The following is a 16,074-nucleotide window of genomic DNA, read 5'->3' as shown; positions in this document are numbered from 1 at the left end:
TCTGAAATTACAAAGCATGAAGACTAAAACAGCATTTCTTAGTAGCACGTTCTTTAAAAATGTGTATTATAAACATAATTTTAAAAGACCCTTATCATTTAAACGTTCTTTCACTAGGATGTCTGAAAAGTGCTCAGACTGAATTGTAATGCAGTTGTGTTGTCTGTTTGCAGTGTTTCGTGTTGAACTCTCCTGCACTGGCAGACTTGACTCTGAGGTCACAATACTAATGCAGCTCAACTTGACAATAAATTCATCAAAAAACATCACAGTATTAAATTTCAAGCGAAGGAAAATGTGCTACAAAAGTAAGGCATCAAGTTTCAAATACCAAAAAGCTTTTAGTGTTTAAAGTATGATAGGAAAAAGGAGTGGGAAGGTATATGAACCAGGACACAAGTGACAGTTCCTGAAAATGAATGTTGAAGAGGATAGGAAGAAACCAGGTAAAATTCTGCTTTTCAGGGATGAATGGAGACTTTTCTTAAAAGGAGAATCTGATGGATGAAAAAATTCCACCAGTGTTCTGCTGTGCTGACAGACCTTTTTACATATATAACAAAAAGCATTTTCTCTGTTGTGCTTAGAAGGAAGAAACAAATTCTTCAAAACTGCAGCACTCTGAGTATTTGGATTGTTCTAAGAATTACCAACAAAATCTACTTAATCTATAAATTGTGATAAACTTAAAATTGGCTGTTTAGTGATTATAAGCAGGTGTTAGTCTTTAAGACTTGGAGTACAAAATGATATTGGTAGATAATGCAGACTTCAGAAATCCCGGATCGACTCTTGGGTTTTGACTTGGGAATCTGCAGGCACAATTTGTTCTTGGATTGTTTCTGTCTCCTGTTGCAACTTCCTATATGTAGCTTCATAGGCATCAGAAGGAAATTATCTTGTAAAGACTCAAGAACTGTCCTCTCCTTAAAAATGGCTATGGTGGCCTGTTCTCAGGCAACTTTGGACGATGACCACTTTTCTATCTATGTGCTCACTGTGGCTCTGTTCGGTTTACTTGAAGCCTTTGAGGACAGTAGTTGGCTTTTCAGAGGTGTGTTTGTCACTTCTGTTCAGTATGAATGCCTAAGGATGAACTTCTGGAAGGCGTGGGTGAAAGGGCTAGCATGGCATTTTAGCACATAATAGTGTGACACTCATGCTGTGCTGATGCTATAGGAAGATCATTCATAATTTAAAGTGTATCTCTAGCGAAAATGGAGGTCTGGCTGATAATTTGCAATTTTTTTTAACCTAGGTATTTTTTCAAAGATTCTAGGTGGGGGAAGTCAGCACTGCTTATGCATTCATAGCTTGTTGAGCCACTGAATGTGCAGAGGAGGTTTCCGTAGGTACTTCACAGTTACCTGGGTGTGTGAGATAGAACCACTTCCTAAATTAAGCAGAGAATTCTTGCAAAGATTATGTTTCTGTGGGTTCGTAAGAATTTCAATGACAGTGATCGTCCTGGTTACTTTTTTTCCATATTTATGAGCATTAAAATAGGCATAACCTTTTTCATTCTTCAGTTTTAAAATACTCATGACTGTAGCATCAGCTGAGAAGGCACAGTGCCCATGGCTGCATCTCTTACTTTTTCCTAGGATGAGTAGCCTTAGACTCAAGCCAGAATTTCTTCCCAAAAGGTCAGGGTAGTATTGATTAAACATTTCAGATATTATTTTCTATCCAGTAGTAACTGATTCTGTGAGGTCTTTGTTATTTAGTGTCTTAGCATACACTCATATACTCTGCACCTCCTCTTTCTACTGTTGCTGCTTTGGACTTTGGTGGACAAGCCGGAAGGTTTTTTGAGGTAGGTAGATTCAGTGGGTTCAAGCATGGCCTTAATGGACATGTGTATCAGTGGTGAAATACCTGACCCATGCATCTTAAGTGTGATTTTTATTGTACAGTGGTTAGGTTTTTAAAATGGAAATCGGGAGATAATTGTAGTCCTGAAGTCGGCTCACCTGTTTGGAAAAGCAGGTTTGTTTTTCCATAAATAAGGCAGTTGACTTCCTGTGAAGGGCTGCAATAATAAATGTATACCGAACTTAATGGTTTTCTCTCATCTGTTTAGAGCTTGAACCAGAAGTAAAATCTCCAGCATCTGATAAAAACAGCAGCAAGGCTATCTGTGAGTACTTCTGAGTGCACAACTTATTTTGGTGTACTTAGGTATTAATCTGATTTTATTTAATGTATTGGTGTGTGTGCTGGTGTGCAGGTGACTCCTGTTCTTCCAGGCTTAATTAGCATATGCATGCCACATGCTCTGTTCGGGCTCATCTGAGCTGCAGACTTGGTTTGTCCATGCTTCTACTGTGTTTGCAGCATGGGAGCCATGGAGGAAGGTCAAGGGATTGTGTGAGATAGAACCAGCAGGGCCAACAAGACTATTTTAGGAGGTTCTTGGGTAGCTTTTATCCTTCAGTAGGAACCCTCCTTTTGACCCAAAAAATAAATACAGGTGTTGAGTGCCTTGCTGTGCCCTGCCCTGCTTTGCTGCATCAGCAACCGTGGTGGCCAGTCTTTTGGGGGTATATCACTGTCTTCCTCTGCAGACTGGCTCCTAGCGGACCTGGGTGGCAGGGCACTGGGGGTGAGTCTAGGGACAGCAACACTGCCCTCCTGAAGTGTCAGCTTGCTGGAACTAACAAAATGTTTGTTTTCTTTTTGTTTCCTTGTTTTTGAGAAAGGTTCAGTAACTTTCACCTTTCTCTTTCAGTTGATCCTGTAAATGCAGCTCCCACCACTTCTACCCGTGTATTTTATATCAGTGTTGGCGTGTGCTGTGCTGTTATATTCCTGGTGGCAATAATATTGGCTGTCTTGCATCTTCACAGCATGAAAAGGATAGAGTTGGATGACAGGTATGTATTCGGACTTTTCAGATACTTTCCTGGGGCACGTTTACTCAGGTTTGTGGGAGTTCTGGTCTCAGAATGAGCACTCTGTAGTAGCTTGCATTTTCCACTCTTGATGTCGAGCGGTAGCAGTTACGACTTGTGTAGAGCTGTGGTAAGTGCCATACAGCAGAATGGCAGCAGTTGCGTGTTCTTTGCTGCTTATGGGGTGGGAGGTTTGTGGCTGCTGGGTTTTCTCCAGAGTAGTTGTGTGTATGGCACACAGTGGGGAAGTTTGGATGGAAGCAGATCTGCAGGGACTGTCAGGATTGAAGGAAAATTCGACAGATAACTGGGCACACTGAAAATAGTTGATTTTTACTGACTTTTACAGGAGATTGAGTTTCAGTTTTCTGAGTTTCAGTTTTCTCTATTCTGATTGATTTACCAATATTCACTTTGGACTTGGGGTAAAGTGTGGGGATTACAATTGGTTGGTTATAAAGCTGAAAATGTGGTGTTCTCCCAAATGTATTTTCAACTCTGAAAAGCCGAATTGGCACATGCATCTGAAGAGGACTTGTAGCACGAGCCCAAGTACAAGGATGTGCAGCTTGCTTTAATTCAGAAAGGAAAAGTATTACATTTGTAGAGTGTGAATAGTGTCATTTATGAGGTTTTGAGAGACTTGTCTCAGCCTAGTGTAATCAAATGTCCTTTCATCCACTCCATTGTACTTGATTTCTGTGGAGATACAAGCTAAAAATTCATCTATTGTTAATGCTGTGTGGTTTGCAGGTATTAGAGAATTTGCTCTAAATTGGTGTATGGCTTTCTGATAATTTCTGTGAGGTTTGTGCAGATAGTGGGATTTAGTTCTTCAGAGAGCAATGTGATGACTTGGGGTTTTTTGAGCCCAAAATTTCCTGACCTGACAAAACCTTGGATGGGCTTCTGGGTAAGAGCTGTGGTCAGCTAGTGTCATAGCAGAGGTGCAGCACAGGCAAAATGTGCCTGAAAATCAGGATCTGGAGTTTTGTTTTTCAGAGCAGGCAGCACTCACAGGAACCAGGAAAGAAACCGAGGGGATGGTTCAGTGCTTGCTTGAGAAGCTGGTTCGGTGTTAAAATTTAGCCTTAGTGTTAATGCCCTAGCATTTCGTATCATCAGTGACTGCTTGTTGTAGTATTTAGTCAAGGAACTTGTGATAGAAGAAACAACTTTTGATCTGGTTTTGAATTGCAAGCTCAGAACATTGCTGTGAAGGGGTTCTGACTCAAAGATGATACCATCATTAGGGTTAACGACCTTCCAGGAGCAACAGAGGCTGAAAACCCCACTCCTGATACTCTTAATTTTGAAAACTACAGCTAAATTAAAATGAGGAAGGTTGTTAAGTAGAAACTGAAGCCAGGCCGCTGAGTTTACAGGCTGCACATGGACTATGTAAGAACCTTGTATTGAAAGTTCAGAATAAATGCTTGCATGCCTATCACAGGCACTTGACAAAGTGCCAGAGAAAGCTGGCATGGCTTAACAGCAGGATAGTGGAGGTTATTAAAAGCTAGAAGGCATCCTTCAAAAAGCTGATGTAGTGTGCAAGTGAGAAAACTGAGAGTGTATGAACATGAGCAAGTAAAACCTGAAAACCAGATTGAAGCCAAGCAAAAAGGTAGTTTTTCAAACCTGCAACAGGCATAAAAAGAGTAATTCCTTTTTCAGGGTTGCCTGCAGCAGGAAGCCAGCCAAAGAAATCTATAGGGTTCTTGGATGATCAAGTTACAAAAGCAGTTTTCAGCCATAAATGCAAGTTCCACATCAGTGTTTAGTGCAGTGACCGTGCCAGGGCGCATCTTTCTGAGCAGCTCTCTGAGAGTGGATCATATTGAGACATCTTGTAGTCGCAGCAGTGCGAACAGTTAAATAAACAGTAGTAAGTTGCCAGCACCAGAGAATATTCATTCAGAAACTTTAAAGGAAGTTGAAGTGGGGGCCACCAACAGTGGCTTTTAACCTTGTGCTGAAAACTATGCTGGACCCCTACACCTGGAAGGCAGTGAGTGTGGGAATGACTTTAAAAAGGGTTTTCTAGGGAGAGCTTGAGGCCAGCTATTAATCAGTAAGCCTGATGTTTGTATTGAGAATTAGTTCTAAAGAAAAAATTCAGCAGGTTCATCTGTGATTATGGTATAGTGGAGAACAGTTGACTGGCTTTCTTATTTTTTTTTAAAGGAAGTCTTGCTTCAAAGCTAACCGTGGTCCTTTAGGGCATCACTAAGTATGTCTAAAAAATCCTGTGAGGATGGCTAGCACTGCTTGGTCAGTGCTCAGTAGCAGCCCAAGAAGCAAATGGAATCTTGATTATTTGGTAAGGCAGAGGGTTTTTCCTCAAACCAGTCTCTTTGTTCTCCTGATACAGTCAGCAGAAGTGGAGAAGCTTTTAAGTTTCAAAAAAAAGGGGGGATGTTTGTGTTTGGGAGGGACATCAAAAAAGTTTATTCCAGCCCCGCCATCTGAGCTAGTAACAGGTACTGCCTTTGCCTGCCAGGACTTGCTCACCTGTTCTTAGGCCATTACAGCTGCAACAGCTCTTTCTTTAGGGTTTTTGTCTGTGAGGATAAGACAGAAAACAGCCTTCTGTATAAGGCAAACAACTGTTTACAGCAGTGAACTGTAGGGAATATGTTTTTGATCTTTGCTCCAGCACAGGAGCTAAAGAGCAACTAACATGCCCAAAGTGAGCAAGAGGAGATCACTCTGGCTGCAAAAAGCTGGTTAAGGTTTGCAGGGTGTTATGGGTGCTTCATGTTTTTTTGCTCAGGCTATTCCTTCCAAACAAGTGTATTCATTGAGTCTCAGTGGGGTATCTGTACAATGAAATTAATGCATACAAGTCTTTGGAATGTAGTATTGTTGTTGTTTCTGGGATGATGGGAGGTTCTTGCAGTAAATGTTTTGTCAGCTTGATTTTCCAAAAGTGGGGGAAAAGTACTGGAAAACAGCAAATTCTACAAAACAGTAAGAAGTTGTTCACACTCAAAGGACAGAAGTGTTAAGACTTTTGAGTTTCCCAAAATGCATTTTAATGTATGAGAGACTTTAAAAATGCCATTCTTTAAAAATCAAGCCTAGAAAATTTTCTGGATTTAACGTTGGTAAATAAAGTTTTTATTTATTCCAGTGTCAAGCAGTCATGTTCATGTCCATTTTTGTTTTAAAACAGCATTAGTGACAGCAGTAGCTCACAAGGTTTATCCCAGCCTTCCACACAGACAACACAGTACTTGCGAGCTGACACACCGAACAATGCAACGCCAGTAACCAGTAAGTGTTAATCTAATTACAGACCCTGTTGTGCACAGCTGGAATATTTGGTGGTAGGAGTCACACTGGTTTAGTATCAAGTAGAAGAGAATCTTCTGGCTGTCAGTTTGCCTCTCAAGTTCACGTGGTGTGTGGTTTTACCCACCCATGCCATGGTAATTGAGGCGTCCTTAAGTAGTGGAGCCCAGGAGTCATCACATGATCATGATCCCGTGTTTTGTCCAACATGATATTCTCCCTGCACATACATCAGTCAGCCAGAAAGACTTCACCGGTATCTGTGAAGTTTGTTTTCTTAACACTGGAAAGAAGCTGCCTTATGCAGCTCTCGCAGAGGGTGGTGTAGAGCTGGAAGAGAGAATAGAAAGTGGAAGTATCCACCTAGCTCTAGGATGAGTTCATGCATGGAGACCAAAGCAGCTGATGTCATCAGCATGTATTACTGATGATTATGTTGTTCTCATCTTGTTTCTGCAACCTGCAGTGGAAATGCATAGGAAGAAAGCTTTACAAAGGTGATATATTCATGATCTCTTTTAGTTTACAGCTTTGCTTGAAAACATGAAATAGAGCAGTAAATTAAAAGGAAGGTTGGCAATGATTTGTATGGTCCTTGACAGACTGATTGGGTGACTGATACTAGCCATGTTCTGTGTTAATTCTGCAATTCCTGAAGGTATTTATTATCTGTGAGGTGTTTACTCTTCCAGTTGTTTTCTGTCCCCTCTAGTGGAGGGATGTTCCACGTTGCATCACTGCAAGGACTGTTCAGACTGTAGGGAAGCTGGATGGCGTGGGGCCACATTTGTTGTGCTGTTCCTTGGCCGTTCAGTCTCATTTGACTGGCTGTGGGCCTTTCCCTTGTGCTGGCACTTATGCTGCTAGGTTGCAAGAGAATGTGGGGAGCTGAGCCAGCCCAACCTTGACTTCTTCTGTAGAGTGATGGGGTTTTTGTTTGACTTGGGTCTCTGAACTGGCTTATAGCATAGTTGTAAGAGCACTAAGATGGGTTTTCAGAGGGTATGGCCTTCTAAGTGAATATGATCCCTAAAAACTTATAACTGACCCTCTGGCAAAAGGTGGGAGGACCAAGACCATAGTGATGATGAAACCCTCTTCACCTTGATGAGCATGGTAGCCACTGTGCCTAAATGGCACTTGTTTGCTGTGTTTAGTCCTTATTTCAGAACGTGTCTTACTTGTTTTGAGACATCCCCAGTAGCATAGGAAACAGTAAAAACAAGTATAAGAAGAAAAAAGATTCACAGAATCACAGACTGATTTGAGTTGGAAAGGGCCTTAAGGCTCATCTAGTTCCAGCCGGCTGCCATGGTCAGGGATACCTTCCACTAGACCAGGTTGCTTCAAGCCCCATCCAACCTGGCTTTGAGCACTGCCAGGGATGGGGCAGCCACAGCTTCTCTGGGCATCCAGGGCCAGAGCCTTACCACCCTCATAGTGAAGAGCTTCTTCCTAGCATCTAATCTAACTCTGTCCTCTGTCAGTTTAAAGCCATTCCCCCTTGTCCAGTTACTACGTGCTCATATAAAAAATTCTTCTCCAGATTTCCTGTAGTCTTTTTGGATGCTGGAAGCTGCTCTAAGGTCTCCCCAGGGCCTTGTCCATGCTGAGCAAGCCAGATTAGATTGAGCAAAACCAGACTACATGCATGAGATCAACAGGAAGAACAGTTCTTCCACACTTGAGTTAACTTTTTTTCAGTAACAAGTAAATAAAGTAATTTTCAAGATTTCCATGATAATTCATAAATGTGTACAGAAATATGAAGGCCTGTCTGTATTGTATCTAGATGTCTAGAAGTGCCAGAAGAGGGCACTGATAGTTCTCGTTATATTCTGCTGGTGAAAGGCATCTTCCTCGCCAAGTCTCTTGACTGTGGTCTTTGCGCTTCCCTGACAACAAGGAAACAGTGTCATGTTAATCGACTTCAGTATATAAGGAGTTTACTTGCTGTTAATAATGAGTTGATTGCATGACTGTACATAAAATTCCTGGGTGGTATCTTTTTCCCTGCAGATGATTACATTCACATGGCTTGGTTTTTTTTTTGTTGTTGTTTAATACTATTAAACATTACTAGTCTTTTAAAGACTAACAAACTATTTTTAAATACATGCTGCTTCCATGTCTTTTTACCTGTAGGTGGTGCTGAGGTGAAGCAATGTGATTGTGTTCTTACTATAAGGGTATTTATATTGGTTTGTTTGGCTCTGCTGGCTCCTCAGGTTATCCTACATTACGGATAGAGAAGAATGATCTTAAAAGTGTCACTCTAATGGAAGCAAAAGCTAAAGTGAAGGACATAGCCATCTCCAGGGAGAGGATCACTCTAAAAGATGTGCTTCAAGAAGGTATTAATAGGACACTTGTAGGCTACAATGTGTGTGTGTGTATATATATGTCTGTATATTTTTTAATAGCTGGATTTTTCAGAAATTAATCATGGATGACATTGCTGATCTTTATAACTGTGGTGAAGGAGAAGAATTTTTGCAGGAAGACCTGTCTTTGCGTTTGGGGGGGTTGGGTGGGGAAAGCAGTTTCCAGAATTCATTAGAATGGGAAGCGACGAATCATTCTCAGTAAATCATTCAGCTTGTCTGTTGTAATAATAATCTGGTCCTTTATGTAAAGGTCCTTTATTTAAAGGAAAGGGTTAGATGGTTAGGGAATGAGGAAATCAGTTGTCAGCGGCAAAGTAACTCACTTTTGTAAGTTACTACAGGAGAGATTCTCCAACAACGAAAAATGGAAAACAAAAAAAACCCTGACGCCCACAGAAACCTCAGCTGACAAATCTCACTGTCTCAATTTGATAGCTTCCTATTGGAAATCTGGTCAGCAGATGCAACATTTACAGCTCCGATATGAAGAATACAGAGATTACCTGATTTAGTTTAATGTTTACTTTGGAAGTGTTCATGCACAACATTAATTGGTTCTTGTTGAGACTGAATTTGGGAAATAGGCTTAAATATTTAAATAATAGTCATTATTCTTTACTGCTGAACCTTCGAGTCTGTGTTCCCTGAGCCTCATGAGAAATCAAACTTCTGAAGCTGGAGATCTGAGACGCTCATCCTTTGGAGGCAGAACTGCTAAATGTGTTGCATTGCTGCCTTGAAAACAATGGGAGGATGTTATGCTCCCTGTTTAATGTATGCCTCTAAATCTCTATGGAGGTATCTTTGTGCTCCACTCCAATGGTGGTTCTGCAAAAAGCTTCCTTTGCATGCAGGTTGTGCTTTGTTTTCCTTTGTACTGTCTGCTGCTTGTAGCTGTAATGTTCAAGAGTCATCCTATGACCAGAAGTGACTCAGTGCTGCAGCTATGCTTCAGATGCTTAGCACCAAGTAGTAAAGCTGCCCTAGTCCACCAGATATAGCTTAAATGGCTGTTGAATGTGATATGGACCCAGTTAACACTGGGATCTTGTTTCTTGGCTTCCAGCTCTTATTTTAGCCTGTCAAACCCATCAAAAGTTAGAGAACTTAAAGACAGGTCCTAATGAACAATTATCAATTTTAATTCAGGACTGTAACGGAATTGAGTCTCTGTCATCTAAGAACAAAACAGATTCAGAGGCGAAGAAGTGAATAATAGAAATGTCTGCATAAAATTTTTAAGAATTCCTAAGTGCTGCCAGTGGAACTTGAACATGTTTTGCAGATCTTAGTTAGAGATTCAGTATAAACATCAAAGTAGCTTCCATAATATAACCTACCTTAACATGCAGATAATTTAGAGTGTTATGGTTCTGCTGTGGTGTAAAGCACCAGGTCTTGAGAGAGCGCAAAGGAAGATGGGTCTGTACAGGCCTTTTGTATTGCTGGGCTTGCACAGCATCTGATTCTGAACCTGCCTCAAGCTCATATTATACTAGATGTAAGACAAAAATGTAGGTGTCTTAAGAAAAAACAACAAAAGCTTCTTATGAAATAGGTGTGCTTTAGCAAATGGATGTTCACAGTACATGGACCTTTTACTGTTTTCTGGTGAAGAAGAGAAATGGCTTTGATGTCAGTCTGGAATACAAACAGCATAACCTGGGAAAAGCCTTGGGGAGAGCAAGACAGAAGTAGCATGTTCACAGTGCTGTCTCTAAATGTTACAGCACACCAGTGACATCTGATTCCTGCTAACATACCACCAGTCTTTCAGGTTACTGTTTTTTTGCTTAAAAGAAGCAAACAACCAAAACAACAAAACCCTGTTACAGTCTTACTGTGTCTAGATATTAGATTGCATGAAAACTACTTTCTAGTCATACCTGCTCTTACATACTTCCTCATCCTCTTTAATTTCAGCATTTACAGATAGCTTCATACCAGCACACATTTCAGTACAAGATGCTCTCTTCCCTTTGACTTACACCTGTGTATTGGAAATACATACTTAAGGCACTTGATGTCTTCAAGAGCTGAGATAGGAAGGTTTTAGTTTACTGTTCAATAATTCATCCTGTATATTTGTGGTTAGACTGCATGGCACATTGGTGCCATGGTGATAGAGTGACAGAAAAGTGTTGCCAACCTGAGTTGTATAAAAACTCAGTTCAAAGTGTTACCACGCTGTAGTTGTTCTTTTCCCAGCTGTAGCTCCTCTTCCTGCAATAGCATCATTAAAATTTTGTGAATGCAAAAATGTTGGAGAGACTGAAAAAATAACCCAAATGAACCCAAAACCTTCCAGCTGAGGTGAAACATTTGAATAGTGGGCTACTGTTTGTTTCAAACTGTTCCATGGGTACAGATTGGCTGAAACCAGTATTGCCCTGTGAAGATTTAAAGAAAAAAACCAAAACCAAACCAAAATTCGTGTTTTTGAGAAATGCTGGAGAATTCCAGACTGGCTGTGTGAGAAAAGGTTGGAGCTGGTGTTTAGTGCAGTTGTCAAAGACTGAACTACCAAAAATAACCCCATCATTGGTATTGATACTTAATTTAACTCTGTTCTGCTGGTGTTATGGGTCCACTTTCACAGTTGTCCCCTTAAGTTCTAGTTACCTAAAATTTTCAGCAATTACTGGATATAGTTCTGAATCCACCTCTTGCTGGAGAAGTGGTTGGGTTATATATTGCTGACTTAATATAGGGCACTTGGGACTTAGGCTTCAGCTGCAACTGTTTCTAAGGTTTTGCTTTGGCTGATATGTTTCAAGGTAGAGTTTTCTTAATCTGAAGTTCTGTTAATGTTATCAGTGTATGTTAATCACATCATACTTACTGTATGTTCTCTTCACAGGAACATTTGGGCGCATTTTTCACGGGATTCTAATAGAGGAAAAAGACCCCAGTAAAGAGAAACAAGTTTTTGTCAAAACTGTTAAAGGTACATTTGCATTAAGGAGTGTTTTTGTGTCCAGTTGTGTGGATTGTGGTGCGTGCTGAGTGCATCAAATCTGTCTTTAAAACCAACCCCCTCCTCCCTAAAATATGCAAATTACTACTGCTTAAAAAGCAAAAGCAATTTGGATGCTGCCTTCAGCCAGAGAGAATAGAAATCTTATATGGAAGAAGAATGTGTGTTTTTCTTTTCCTCTAGCATGTCACTGTTCTATCCATCCACAATCTTTTTCCCTGCAAACTGCTGAAAAAGGCACCTGCAGTGCATTTTTAAAACCTTTTATGAAGATATGTGGTTGTACAGAAGATAGGGCATAGTTTCTGCTATCCCTAAATTTTGCTACTGAAGCATAAAAATTAATATTTAGAACATAATTTATAAAAATATACCATCCTTGTTCAAGAAATATGTTGTTGGAGTGGTTTAAGTCATGATGGACAGATGTAAGAAACAACAAGGTAAGTATAGGTGAAAACTGTATTACAGATAGCCTACATATATATTACATAGAGTCCACATACATCCTTTCCTTTACACACATTATCAGAGTTTTCTAGTACTTCAAAACAGCTTTGCTGAATTCCTCATGCAGTAAGTTGCTTCACCAGTTACTTTTGTCATTTCAGTTGGGTGCGTTGCCTTTTGGTTTTCATTTTACAAGTTCTTTAACTCTTTAAAACAACCTCCAAACAATCCCCAAACCAAACAATTAGGCTTCTATAAGTTTTTCAACTTTTTTTTTTTTTTTTTTGGCCTGGCTAGGAGTTTTTAAAGAGACTCATTTTGAAGAGGAAGGTGGGAATTGGTGAAGCTGCTGAATTTTTTGTTGGTGTTGAATCTTTCTTCTACCCATTCTGTGCCATTTTTAAGAAAAATACATTCTTTAAAAGAAGCAACCTCCTATAGTTGGTGTGTTTCTCACACAGTCAGATGCTTGTGATAATAATAAAAGAAAGCTTATTTGGAGAGCCACTTAGAAAAATATTTGTGTTCACTTTAAGGGGAGGAGTTTCTTGAAGTCAACCTCATTTGGAATAAAAGTAGCTAAAGAAGAGGTTCTTAGTTCTTGAAACAATGTGAAGTGGCAGTTTTTGTGATGGATGCTGTTGCAGTGACAGGACAAGGGGGAATGGCTTTAAACTGACAGAGGATAGAGTTAGATCAGATACTGGGAAGAAGTTATTCCCTGTGAGGGTGGTGAGGCACTGGCACAGGTTGCCCAGAGAAGCTGTGGCTGCCCCATCCCTGGCAGTGTTCAAGGCCAGGTTGGATGGGCCTTGGAGCAGCCTGGTGTCGTGGTTTAAACCCAGTCAGGTAACTTGTTCACTCACTCCCAGTGAGTGGTGCCAAGCTGACAACAATCAAGGTCCGTGTTCGTCTCCCCCCCCCTCCCTGCACCGGGGCTCTCCCCTTCCCCGCTCCCGGAGGAACGGGGAGGAGGATCGAGAGAGTGCAACTCCTACGGGTTGAGACAAGAACAGTCCAGCAACAAATCACCACCGCTACTATCAGCTAAAACAATGATAAGGGAAAATAACAAGGGAAGAGAATACGATACCACCGGCCAAGAAAACGAGTTCCACCCGGAAGCCCGTGTCCTTCCGGGCAACTCCCAGTTACCCGCCACCCCGGGCATGACGTGCTGTGGTATGGAATACCTCCCCGGCTAGCCCGGGTCAGGCGCCCCGTCTCTGCTTCCTCACAGCCTCCCCTCCTCCCTGGCAGAGCATGAGCCTCACAAAGTCCTTGGTCAGGGTAAACATCACTTAGCAACAACCGAAAACATCGGCTTCACCAACGCTGTTCTCAAAACTAGAAGTCAAAACACAGCACTGCACCAGTTAACACAAAGGAAAAAAACATGACTGCTACTGCTGAACCCAGGACATTATCCACCCCTTATTCCATACCATTCACGTCGTGCTCAGATCCCACATTTTCAATACACCATCGCTCTCCCACATATATACATCCATATACATACAGACCAAGAGGAAAAAAATCATTTTCTTAGTGCATGGACCAATCCCTATAATGCTGCCGAGTCCATTCGGTCCATGATGTTCCAAGTTCATTCTCTGTTGGGATGATGGCTGGAGGGAAGTCAGGGCCAGTCGCTGGTGACCTGGAGACATCTAGTTGATGGGCTATAAAAGCATTACACAGCAGGCAACAGCATACAATTGAGTTCACTGGCTGTTTTCCCCTAATATCAAATCCCCTTGAGGTATACATCGGACTTCCCCATCTTCCCGCATTACCCACCAAGTATATCCAGGTCCCTGAGCAAAAGCAATCCCACGAGTGGGTTTGCCTTTACCTGAAGCAGGAATAACCCAGACTGTCTTCCCCAGCAAATTCTTCATATGCACCACGGGAACTCTGTCCCCCTCTACAATATGTAAAAGTTCTGACTGGGCTGGGCCAGCCCTGTTGGCAGATCCTCTGGTGTTGACCAACCAGGTGGCCTTTGGTAAATGTGTATCCCAATGCTTGAAAGTTCCCCCACCCATCGCTCTCAGTGTAGTTTTTAACAGCCCATTGTACCGTTCGATTTTCCCAGAGGCTGGTGCATGGTAGGGGATGTGATATACCCACTCAATGCCATGCTCTTTGGCCCAAATATCTATAAGGTTATTCCGGAAATGAGTCCCATTGTCTGACTCAATTCTCTCTGGGGTGCCGTGTCGCCACAAAATCTGTTTCTCAAGGCCCAGGATGGTGTTCCGGGCAGTGGCATGGGGCACAGCGTATGTTTCCAGCCACCCGGTGGTTGCTTCCACCATGGTAAGCACATGGCGCTTGCCTTGGCGGGTTGGTGGCAGTGTGATATAGTCAATCTGCCAGGCCTCCCCATATTTATACTTCAACCATCGTCCTCCATACCAAAGAGGCTTTAACCGCTTGGCTTGTTTAATTGCAGCACATGTTTCACACTCATGAATAACCTGGGCAATAGTGTCCATTGTTAAGTCCACCCCTCGGTCACGGGCCCATCTATATGTTGCATCTCTGCCCTGATGGCCTGAAGTGTCATGGGCCCACCGGGCCAAAAATAATTCACCTTTATGTTGCCAATCTAAGTCCATCTGAGCCACTTCAATCTTAGCCGCTTTATCCACTTGTTGGTTGTTCTGGTGTTCCTCAGTGGCCCGACTCTTGGGTACATGGGCATCTACATGACGTACCTTCACCACCAGGTTCTGCACCCGGGCAGCAATATCTTTCCACAGTGCAGCAGCCCAGATGGGTTTACCTCTGCGTTGCCAGTTGCTCTGCTTCCATTGCTTCAACCACCCCCACAGGGCATTTGCCACCATCCATGAGTCAGTATAGAGATAAAGTACTGGCCACTTTTCTCGTTCAGCAATGTCCAGGGCCAGCTGGATGGCTTTCACCTCAGCAAATTGACTCGATTCACCCTCTCCTTCAGCAGTTTCTGCAACTTGTCGTCCAGGACTCCATACAGCTGCCTTCCATCTCCGATGCTTTCCCACAATACGGCAAGAGCCATCAGTAAACAAGGCATACTGCTTTTCACTTTCTGACAGTTTATTATATGGTGGGGCCTCTTCAGCACGCACCACCTCCTCCTCTGGTGACATTCCGAAATCTTTGCCCTCTGGCCAGTCCATGATGACTTCTAGAATGCCTGGACGACTGGGATTTCCTATTCGAGTTCGTTGTGTAATTAGTGCAGCCCATTTACTCCATGTAGCATCAGTTGCATGATGTGTAGAGGAGACCCTGCCTTTGAACATCCAGCCCAGCACGGGCAGCCGGGGTGCCAGGAGGAGCTGTGCTTCAGTGCCAATCACTTCCGAAGCAGCTCGAACCCCTTCATAGGCTGCCAGTATCTCTTTCTCAGTTGGGGTATAGCTGGCCTCAGATCCTTTGTATCCCCGACTCCAAAAGCCGAGGGGTCGACCTCGAGTCTCCCCTGGAGCTTTCTGCCAGAGGCTCCAGGTAGGACCGTTCTCCCCAGCTGCAGTGTACAGCACATTTTTTACATCTGGTCCGGTTCGGACTGGTCCAAGGGCTACTGCATGAACTATCTCGCGTTTAATTTGCTCAAAGGCTTGTTGCTGCTCAGGGCCCCATTTAAAATCATTCTTCTTCCGGGTCACATGATAGAGAGGGCTTACAATCGAACTGTAATTTGGGATGTGCATTCTCCAGAACCCCACTGCACCCAAGAAAGCTTGCGTTTCTTTCTTATTAGTTGGTGGAGACATTGCTGTTATCTTGTTGATCACATCTGTGGGGATCTGTCTACGTCCATCTTGCCATTTTATTCCCAAAAATTGAATCTCCTGTGCAGGTCCCTTGACCTTACTCCGTTTTATGGCAAAACCGGCTTTCAGCAGGATTTGGATTATTTTCCTCCCTTTCTCAAAGACTTCTTCCGCTGTATCGCCCCACACAATAATGTCATCAATGTATTGCAGGTGTTCTGGAGCTTGCCCCTGTTCCAGTGCAGTCTGGATCAGTCCATGGCAAATGGTAGGGCTGTGTTTCCACCCCTGGGGCAGTC

The 16,074-nt window shown here is 42.5% G+C and overlaps 1 protein-coding gene across 2 annotated transcripts in view; it reads left to right on the top strand.

The window, feature by feature from the left end:
- Positions 1 to 16,074, top strand: part of RYK (receptor like tyrosine kinase) — a 58,496-nt gene that overhangs the window by 16,898 nt on the left and 25,524 nt on the right. The window contains exons 4-9 of one of the 2 annotated variants that reach the window (XM_061465220.1): positions 174 to 308; positions 2,084 to 2,140; positions 2,732 to 2,876; positions 6,073 to 6,173; positions 8,420 to 8,545; positions 11,439 to 11,525. In XM_061465220.1, coding sequence (XP_061321204.1) covers positions 174 to 308; positions 2,084 to 2,140; positions 2,732 to 2,876; positions 6,073 to 6,173; positions 8,420 to 8,545; positions 11,439 to 11,525 — 651 coding nt within the window. Of the gene's footprint in view, positions 1 to 173; positions 309 to 2,083; positions 2,141 to 2,731; positions 2,877 to 6,072; positions 6,175 to 8,411; positions 8,546 to 11,438; positions 11,526 to 16,074 lie in introns of both variants that reach the window. The other variant, XM_061465219.1, reaches the window with a different exon arrangement.

The sequence above is a fragment of the Pezoporus flaviventris genome, unplaced genomic scaffold, assembly GCF_033815535.1.
Source record: "Pezoporus flaviventris isolate CSIRO_AGI_PZ_B2104156 unplaced genomic scaffold, CSIRO_AGI_Pfla_v1 ptg000040l, whole genome shotgun sequence".
Lineage (NCBI taxonomy): Eukaryota > Metazoa > Chordata > Aves > Psittaciformes > Psittacidae > Pezoporus > Pezoporus flaviventris.
Note: the sequence above shows the minus strand (reverse complement) of the source record. Positions and strands in the feature narration are given on the sequence as shown.